This window comes from Paroedura picta, chromosome 8, assembly GCF_049243985.1.
Source record: "Paroedura picta isolate Pp20150507F chromosome 8, Ppicta_v3.0, whole genome shotgun sequence".
Classification (NCBI taxonomy): Eukaryota; Metazoa; Chordata; class Lepidosauria; order Squamata; family Gekkonidae; genus Paroedura; species Paroedura picta.
The window spans coordinates 45027890-45037842 of record NC_135376.1 but is presented as its reverse complement, the minus strand read 5'-3'; the positions used below and the strand labels follow the sequence as shown (position 1 = coordinate 45037842).

General features: G+C 52.3%; 2 protein-coding genes across 7 annotated transcripts in view; one reads left to right on the top strand and one right to left on the bottom strand.

Annotated features, from left to right (window-relative positions):
* Positions 1-234: 234 nt before the first annotated feature.
* On the bottom strand, positions 235-3899 carry LBX1 (ladybird homeobox 1). The gene is made up of 2 exons (XM_077349508.1): positions 2921-3899; positions 235-2113 (listed from the first exon to the last, which is right to left on the bottom strand). The coding sequence occupies exons 1-2, from the start codon at positions 3243-3245 to the stop codon at positions 1629-1631; spliced, it is 810 nt and encodes a 269-aa protein (XP_077205623.1). The 5' UTR covers positions 3246-3899; the 3' UTR covers positions 235-1628.
* The window catches only part of LOC143843452 (uncharacterized), an 85610-nt gene continuing 78591 nt past the window's right edge, over positions 2935-9953 (top strand). For 5 of the 6 annotated variants that reach the window (XR_013233560.1, XR_013233561.1, XM_077349513.1 and 2 more), the window contains exon 1: positions 3893-4269. The gene's annotated coding sequence lies outside the window, so the exon portion shown is untranslated. Of the gene's footprint in view, positions 3072-3892; positions 4270-9953 lie in introns of those variants that run through there. The other variant, XM_077349511.1, reaches the window with a different exon arrangement.

Genomic DNA, 9953 nt, shown 5'->3' with positions numbered 1-9953 from the left:
CAAAGAAACGTCCGTTTTTCTCTGTCCTTAGGTATCATTCGAAAAAGGAAAGGGGTGTCTGTAACTGCTACATATGAAAGACTATACATATGGACAATATTTTACAATGCCATTTTTGGGATATACACAGGAACACAAGTAGTTCATGTTAATCAGTTTTATAGGCATGAAAAAAATAGCCAGGCATACGTCCACATTTGATTTCCCGTCCTCTCCTTAAGGATTTACTTCAAATATACACCACAAAAATCGACAATTGTTAGATGTCATTTGATGCCAAGTTGCTCCTTTGCCATCCCAAGTTCAGCTACCTGACTGTACCCAACAAAACCTCAGTGGACACCTCTCAAATAAAAGGGAAGCATTTTATAATTGCAGGAAGAAGGGGCATTTTCTATGATAGCTTGCATTCCCAAAGAAAACTTTAAAAAGTATATATTAAAATTGTAAAGGTTTTATTGTTTCGGAAAAAGACTCATCTGTACAACTCTAAGAGACAAGATAAAAAGTAACATTGTCCCCTGATGTGATTTAAATAAGCAGGCCTTTAAATTGTTTTTACAACTCAAAGAAAAACATTTTAAATCTGTACATTTGTATTTATAGCGATAATATTTCCATGTGTTGATGGTAGGATCTGTTTACTATTATTAGCAGTAGTTATTAGTATTATAATTTCGGTAGCATGCAAAACAATTATTAAAAAGAGTAAAAAATAAGTCTAGATTTCTTTATCTTAAAACCACCTTCATATAAAAATACGAAAGGTAGCTTTTTAATAAAACCACAACAATAGCAATAAATGGTAAAAATAGTTTTTAATTGGTAAAACGAGGCAGAAATCTTATTGGAGGCCAATTCCTAGGCGCTGGGAGAAAAAAGAAAGTATATATTTTAAACTTGCAATAGAATCCTTTCCTCCATAGTATTGGGGGAGGTGACAAAATAAAGAATAAACCAAACAAACAAAAAGAATCGTGCATATTGTAAACATGCGGGGGTGGGGGTGGGGAACTGCTAATCAAACCCTAACCTAAATCTCATTAAAGTTATTTTTAAAACTCCCCACCACCACCAAACATCTGTATCACAAAGCATCGAAGAGATGTGTCCTTTATCCCAGGGGTATGCCCCCTTTTATTTTAAAAAAAAAGGATATTGTTAATTTTCTTTTTTAAAAAATCAACCCTCTGAAATGAAAGTTACCCAATAGATATGCTTAAATATTTATACAGAAGCGATTCATAATTGCACCATTCCAAAAGTGATAGCTACCTGGTTTGGCAGCCGGTGGGCTATTCGTTCTTACTTTAATAATGATGAGAGTTTTTTGTTTAAAAAAATCTTTTTATGGAGCTTATTGCTTTTGTTGAAAAGAAACTGCGTTGTGGAGTTGCCGCGGGAGCTGAGTTCTAGATTCTCCCTAGAATCCGGCATGTTTTCCGGTGCTGAAGCGGAGGAGTCGGAGGGACAGTTCTCTCCTTGTGCGCGGGTGGGTGTGGAGGGGAATGCGCGCTGGAAGGGGGGGGGGGAGATGTGTCAGTTTCGTGGTTTGTTTTTGTTTGCGGGGCAAAAGAAGGGGGCGGGGGAGGAGGAGGAGGAGGAGGAGGAAGCAACCCCGCCACCACTCAGTCGTCCACGTCAATTTCCACGTCTTCATCTTCCGAGCAATCCTTGCTGCTGCCCGGCTGGTCCGTGAGAGGAGACGCCGGGGAGAGCTGGAGGTGGCCGCTGCCTTCCAGTCCATGCTTGGGGAGGGCGGGCGAAAGGGAGCGGGACTTTGCTCTCCCTTCGGGGGTTGCTTCCAGCTCGGAAATGGCCACCAGGTCCACCTGGCCGTTGGGTCCTAGTTTCTTGGCAGACTCCACGTCTGCTTTCATCTCTTCCAGGTCCCTCTTGAGCTTGGCCCTGCGATTCTGAAACCACGTTATCACTTGGGCATTGGTCAAGCCCAGCTGCTGGGCTATCTGGTCTCGGTCAGCGGGGGACAGGTATTTCTGGTACAAAAACCTTTTTTCCAGTTCGTAGATCTGGTGGTTTGTAAAGGCTGTTCTAGACTTCCTCCTTTTCTTGGGAGTCTGTCTCTGGCCAAATATTGTCATCCCATCCCTTCCTGCAAATAGGCAAATAGTTCTTTTCAGTCTCTCTCTCCCTCTCCCCCCCCTCTCTCTGTCTCATACGCACAAGGAAACGAACACCCACCTCTCCGTCTCGCGCCCCGAAGCTAAGATGGAAACAGTCACACATCCGTTGTCAGCCATCCCACTTCCCATCCACCAACAGCCCCCTAAACAAACACTTGTGGGTCCCCTCCCCCATTCAGAAAAGAAAAAGGGACCCTCCACATTCCCTTATGTGCATTTACCGGACAACTCCGTTAAAAAGTCCGCCGCGCCTGCCGATGCACACCCCGGGAGCAGAACCTTTTATCCGCCTCCCGGAAGGAAACGAGGCCTAATCTTTTCCGGCATCTTAACAGGGATCGAGGGGGAGGGGAGTTGTATTATTCTTATTTTTACCTTGGAAAGAATATGGTTCAATGGAGGTGGGGGGGGCAGGCTACTGGGCCCCCCAAATCAGGCTGGCCAGATTCCCCGCGCGGATCGCTTCATCTCCAAATCCGTGGGCCTGGGGGAGGGGATGTGCTGGTGGCCAGGGGGGAAATTGCCCGGTGCTGGCGGCGCCTCCAGCACATCCCTCTGCCAGGGCCCATCGCGGTCTTCGGGAGATGGACCGGCCCGCTCGTTCGCTGGGCCCTCGCCGCGGCCCTCCTGTCTCAAGCGAGCCGCTGAAGTTCTCTCAGCTGGTGCTCTCCACCAACGCAGCCTCCCCCCTCCCGCCCACCCCCCCCCCCGACAGCAGGCAGGCAAGCAGGCGGGCAGGCGGGTAGGCGGGCGGGCGGGCGGGCGGCGGGTCTTACCTTCGGCCGCCTGCAGGACGCTGACTTCCAGGCCCTTGAAGGTCTTGCTGGCCAGCTCCTCGAGGGCGCAGAGGGGCGAGGTCTGGGAGAGCAGCGCCCGGCTGGAGAGGGGCAGGGAGGCCGGCGGGTGCTTGTCAGCGGCGGAGAGCAGGTGGGCCGTCCCGCAGATGGTGTAACTTCTCCGCACCGAGGGCTTGTTGAGGATGTCCTCGATGCTGAAGGGCGTCAAGGGCTTGTTGGAGTTGGCCGGCGGGGGCAGGTGGTCCAGCGGGCTTCTCCGGCGCTCCTCCACCGAGGCCGCCTTGCCCTCGTCCTTGGAAGTCATGCTCGGCGGGCGGGCGCTGGGAATCCCTTCGGCTTGCCCACCGCGGCCACCCGGGCTCCCGGTCTTCCTGGCGCCGGCCGGCTGCCTCTTCGCCTCGCGTGACCCCCGCGCTCTGGGCAGAGAGCTCCAGCGCACGAAACCCGAAGGCGGCGGCGGCGGCGGCGAAAGGGGGGGGGGGGCGAGAGGCGCAAGCCTCCCCCAAGAAACTTCGCGTCCTCCTCAACTCCAGCAGGCAGCGGGCACTGGAGGGCCGCGGGAGGGCGGTGGGCGCCGTCCTTGGACGGCCCGGCTCTGCAGTCCTGGCTGGCAAAGAGGCGAGCGAGGCGCTCCCGTCCCACTTTATTTCTCTCCCGCTCGCTGTCCTTCCCAGCTGCTATTTTAGGAGACACCCCCCAAATCGTCCCAGATCTGCCTTTCACCCCCACCTCTCTCTCCCCCCAGCCGAGGGAAGAGCGCGGGGGGGGGGAGGGGAGCGACTCCTCCTGGGCGCGGGCAGCGCGAGAGGCGCCTCTTCCTCGGGCCGGGGGCTGCAAGAGGCGGCGGCGGCGGCGGCGGCGAGGTAATTGACTCTTGCTAACAAGTTATTGTTGATTGGGAGGCGATCCCTTCGCCTCAATGACACTTTTCGCCCCCTCGCCTCCGCCTGTCTCTTCCTCGCTCCCGCTCCAGTCTGGCCAATGCAGGCTCGCGCAACTTGGTTAGGCCATTAATTGGGAGGCGGAGGGTAGGTGGAGCCCACTTGAATTATCATGTCGAAATACACTTGTCATATTGTGTCCCCACTATTTGCTTGGACGTATATATTTTAAAATTACATTACAGCCGGGCTTTATTGCATCAGGATAATACAGCGCGGACGGGGGGAGGGGATTAAATCACCATCCCCCGCCGTGCTATCAAATATATGCTTTCTAGTTTCGCCCCCACCCCCACACAACCCTTTGATTAGGGTGGTTATTAGTCTTTTTAAATTTTGATTATTCTTCTTTTAAACCAGAAGCAGAAGAAACGAAAGTGTCACCAGGTAAGGGGAACATTTCCTTGAGAAGCTTATTGCGTGCGTGTGTGTGTGTGCGTGTAATTCCTTTCAAATGACATTCAGTTTAATTGTCCAAGTTAGGAGGCGGTAGGTTTTGTTCGGCTCTTGGTTTCAATTCTAGCAAAACTGGTTGCAGCAAAAGGCTCCGAAATGAACTTTTTGCATGGCGTGGTAGTTTTGGATATATGTTTGCTGAAGACTGGCTGAAGTACGGTGTGTCACTGTGGCTGCGGGGGAGGGGGGGAGTTTGGAGTAATTTTACAATAATTTATGTCCGATTTCTCTCGATCATTTGAAAAACAGCAACAATGTATTATTTGAACTATCGGGGCAGAAGTTTGCACTCCCCTCTTAAGAACATGGCGACCTCCAGCTTTCGAGATCCGCTAGAACAAAATACTCTGTGGTGCTTATTGATTCCTGCTGGGACCAGTCGAGTTCCGCATTTGTAATGGTTGAACGTACTGAGCTCAAGTCATTCTCATTGTCACCATCATCATCATCATTATGACTATTACTATTATGTAGCGCATTCAGGAAGCCGGGCATGAGCTTTCGGAAAATATATCATCCCTGATAATACCTAGAGGACAGCCGAGGGAGAGAGAACGAGAACGCGGAGTCCCCCTATAGCTCTAGCGAAATCCGTTTCTGCTATAACTCAAGCGCAAAGGGCCACCAAAGAACCGAAGGGACATATTTCATCTCCCTTAAAAACTCCAGATGAGCCTGACAGGGAAGGTTTCTCTCTCTCTCTCTCTCTCTCTCTCTCTCTCTCTCTCTCTCTCTCTCCCCCCCCACCTCCCGGGGCTTCACTCGCAAGCGGAACAGAAATGCTGCCCGGGGGTGGTCGAGGCTTGCAGTCTAGGAGGTTCAGCCGTCTCTGGCTGTCTGAAGGGCTCCCTGAGTGGCTGGAGGGGCGCAAAGGGTCTCCGGGACCCCAGCGAGGCTGGGGAGGGTTCCCACTGGAGGGCCGGGGGGAGAGGAGCCATTTTATTGTGACGATGATTCCTGCCAGAGAAGGAGAGGAGAGTCTTGAAGCGTCACGTTCCAAATTATGCTTATTATTTTCGGACAGTTGACGCTCCTGTATTCATTCTCCTGCGGGGGGGGGGGGGGGAGGACGACGACAAGGACAGCCCTTTGCAAAATGGGGAGCAGAACAGAGAGGCTTGAAACACGGGGATGGGGGAAGAGGCGTTGTCGTCAAGACTTTTGATTTATAAACACAGAGGGCACCAATGAGAAGATCATTTCAAAGGGACCCAGTTATTTATATGAGAACCTGCCCGCCCCCCAGACAAACCAGTGGCCGGACTGGCTCGTGCTGGGGTCGTGGGGCAGGGGTGGCCAGCAGCCTGGGGATGGCACCGTGTCTCTCCCTCCCGCCTCCATTTGGCGCGTTTGCTGCTCCGGTGAGGCTTCTCCGGCGACTACCTGGGATCGCCCTCCCCTGCCGCCCCTCCTCTCGCCTCCCCGGTTCCCCTGCTGGGCTCTCGTGCGAGGAAATCGACCGTTCCGGTGGCCAGCCCCCAGCCCCAGCCCCAGCCCCCCCCCCCGCGCTCTTATTTATTGTCTGCCCCTGAAACTTCATGTCTGCCGAGCTCCAGTTCCATCCATCTCTCCGACACCTCCTCCCGCCAGCGCGCAGTCACACGCCCAATATTTTAAGGCTGTTTTTATGGAAAGGACCGGCGCTCCGCATCCAACATCCCCAGCAAATCTGCAGCGAGTCCTCATAAAGCACGGCCTCTCGTTCCGGGGGACAAAGAAGCGGTCCGTCGCAGAGGCCCGCTGGGGCGGAAACCCAAGGGCACGGGCCCGGCACGCAGCCCATGCCGCCGATTAGTTACCCCTCAGCGGCGTTTAGCCCCGCGGTCGGACTTCCCCGCGGAGCGACCAAGGGGGGGGGGGTTCCCACACGGTCCACCCCCGCGGGGAGGCGGGGGTGGGGCAGGATTCTAACCCGGGCGGTGCCTGCAGGTAAAAGCAGGACGGCGCTGTCCACCTGGGCGAGTGGGAGCAGCGCCAGGGAGGGACGGGGTGGTATCCAGACTGGATCCAGAGAGGGGAGCCTGGGCCCTCCGGTCCCTCCTCCGGCTCCAAACCTGAGCCCTCGGCACCCGCACGCCCCCCCTCCCCCGGGACTCGCAGCAGGCGGGCAGGGGGGCACCCCCTTTCCCCTCCTCGGCTGGGAGGTGCCGTTTGTCCTCTGTCGATGCTGGCTGCCAAAGAGCAGGGAAAGGCAAAGGGCTCCTCTGCTCAAATCTCCCTCGGCCAGTCCCCCTCCCCTCTTTATAGCTCTCTGGGAGACTCTTTATGCAGTGACCTATTTTTAAAGGCCTATATTGGGTTATTCATCATATCAAACGCTGCGAAGAGATGAGGGGAGGGCCGACATGACCCTGGATCTCAATCGTTCGCTGTCGTTGCGCCCCCCCCCCACCCCTGCTCTGCCGAAAGGGGCTGTTTGCCTTCTTTTGGCTCCCTCCGTAGATGGATGCTTGGCGTCCCCATCAGCGGTGGGTCGCGGGAGGAAGAAGGTTCGGTGGGAGTTTCCGGTGGAACAAGCGGGATTCCGCGCTGGGGCTCCGTGTGCCTCTGTTTCCCCGGCGGAGGGATGGCTGCTGAGCTCTGACCCACAGGAGAGCTCGCCTCGGAGAGGCTGCCTCGGAATCCGGGGCTGGCGCCTAAGCCTCCACAACAATGGGAGAGCTCCAGAAGACCCAGGGTGACATGTCGGTTCCGGACTGCGCATGTGTGTGTCTGGGAGCGCTTTGATTGTACGCTGTCTGTGAGCTAAGAGATCGGAAGGGCTTCGCCGCACAGAAGCAGCGGGGGAGGGGGTATCTGGGGGGGGCACCCGTCCCTGTCCCCCACCCCACCGTGTGCCACAAACAAGGGCAGTCCAGTGGGCTAGCCCCTCGAGGCTTGAGGAAGGACCTCGGCCACTCTGTCCTCGACAGGGAAGGGCGGCGTATAAATACAAAAATAAATAAATAAATCTCAGAAATGGACTTCCACTTCATGGTCGTTAAGACCTGGGTGTCAATTTGATGCTGTGTGCATTTGAAATCCATAGCTCAACTTTATGGTCCTCAGCCAAGGTACTTGGGAGTGGAAGACGTCTCCTAAATATTGTTGCTGTGTACACATATATTAACAATATTACTTAAACATGGAATGTAACTACGAATATTAAGACTTCGTTTTCAGGGTCTGTCTTACAGGCCCTGGCACCGAGTGCGCCCACGCGAAGGGCCCTTAGAATGATGCTTAAACCTGCTTAAGCCTGTGGCTTAGGAAAGAAAGCGGATTTACGGGTATAGACTCTCCTTTTTAGAAAGTCTCAGCACTATCGTGCAAAGGTGCCAAAAACTGACTGCCTCCCTCCTTCCCTTCGCCTCCTACTAGTCAAACGAGCCTTTATTTAAGGGCCCTCGGACTATGCGGTGCGGACCCTATTTCTCTCCCGTCCCCGGCTGGCTGTTCCTCAGCTTTTATCAACGCGGGTGGGGGGCAGGGACAAGAATGGGCCCCTCTGCTGGGAGCGAAAAAAGTGCGGAGTTCCGGGGGGGGGGGGGGAGAATCAGCCTCTCCTCGCTGAGCAATCGCAATTCTGGGAGTTCCGGGGGAAGGAAATATGGGATGGCCACTTTCATTACCGATTTAACTCTTTAGGATCTTTAGGCTTCAAATAGCCCCTCTCCCGATTTGCTGACTTTCCCCCTCTGTATGTTGAGAAAGGTAGAGGCTGAACTGGAGGGTCCTACAAAGAGAAGCGAGGAAGGGGAGGGTGGGTGAATAACAAATGAATTATTGGGAGCTGCTCCAAGCACCGAGCAGATCTTGTTTGTTGGGGGGGGGGGGGTTGGTTTTGTGGAGTGTTTTTGCCCTACAATTCTCTAGAGCCTTTTCTAGAGTTCACACTCAGAGTTCACCAATAGGAAATACGAACCAACGAGTAGTTCTCGTTTCTCTGACAAACGATAAGAATTAGAACCGCCTTTTCCGAGAGGTATCGGAGAACCGCTACTTGGGTTGGCATGTGACTGAGCAAGGATATTTGGCATCGGTTCCGGCGTTAAGAAGGCAGCGGTGAGAGTTCCAGGCTAGGGCGTCACTGTGTGCCCTGGCATATAACTGTCTGAAGTGCCCTTTAAAAACGCTAGCCTCTGCCTTTCCATCTGCAAGGAATTATGGGAGAGCCACATTTTTGTTTTCAGAACGTGATTCGTCCAAGGGGCAAACTAAGTGGAGACAAGTACAGTTAAATTGTAACGAAGACTGCTCATGCTTATGCCTCTGAGAGCCAGCATTATGTGGTGGTTAAGGGTGGGGGGTTCTAATCTGGAGAACCGATTCCCCACTCCTCCACATGCAGCCAGTTGGGTGACCTTGGGCCAGTCACAGTTCTCTAGGGCTGTTCTCACAGGGCAGTTCTCTCAGAACTCTTTCAGCCCCATCCACCTCAAGAGCCAGCTTGGTGGTTAGGAGTGTGGACTTCTAATCTGGAGAGCCAGGTTCAATTCTGCACCTCAGCCCCCTCCCATGCAACCGGCTGGGTGACCTTGGGCTTGCCACAGCACTGAGAAAGCTGTTCTGACCCAGTAGTAATATCAGGGCTCTCTCATGTTCACCCTCCCCACAATGTGTCTGTTGTGGGGAGAGGAAAGGGAAGGCGATTGTAAGCCACTTTGAGACTCCTTCGGGTAGAGAAAAGAGGCATATAAGAACCAACTCTTCTTCTTCTCACTGGTTATCTGTTGTGTTGAAGGGAAAGGTGTTTGTAAGCTGCTTTGGGACTCCTTCAGGTAGTGAGGAACCAGGTATAAGAAAACCAGTTCTTTTTTTAAAACTGACATGTTATCAATAAATGCAAGACGCATCAGAAGCCAGGTAGTTTGCTCTGAACTTGTCATGGACAGATTCAGGAGTAAGAAAGGAAGGTTATGTATGTGAATTGGACTTATAGAAACTTTCTTTCAAAAATATTCCAGATAGATCCATTAGTCTGGGGTAGCCAAAACCACCTTAAAGGCTAGCAAACTTATTTCTGAGCCAAAGACCAGGACTGGAGGGGGGAGGGAGGAAGTGCCTAACCCAATATTTCATATTGCCAGTGCCAGATTGGTTTCAACTGCTTTGATGTAAGACATGGATTGTAGCCCAAAACTACAATCTAATGCACAGATTACTACTTCCTAGTAAACATGGCTGCTTGACTATGATCCCAGGGATGGTATCTTCTAGTGGGCATCAATGGAAAACACCAAAATACATGTACTGTGATTTGGCTTTTGAGGTGCAATCACTTCCTGGTGAATCTCATCAAAAATTGAGTCCTATAGCACCTTTAAGACCAACAAAAAATTATTCAAGGTGTGAACTTTCGTGTGTAGGCACACTTCCTCAGACAAAGGAAATGTGCATGAACACAAAAGCTCACAAAGTATGCCTGCACATGAAAGCTCACACCTTGAACAAATCTTCGTTGATCTTAAAAGTGCTATTGGACTCAATTTTTGTTGTGCTATTTCAGACCAACAAGGCTACCTACTTGAATATATCTTTATGATGAATCTCATGTTGACTTTATATGATGATGTTACATACAAGGGGAAAGTTGTGACTCAGTCCCAGAAGTTTCTGCTGGTCAAAGTAGACAT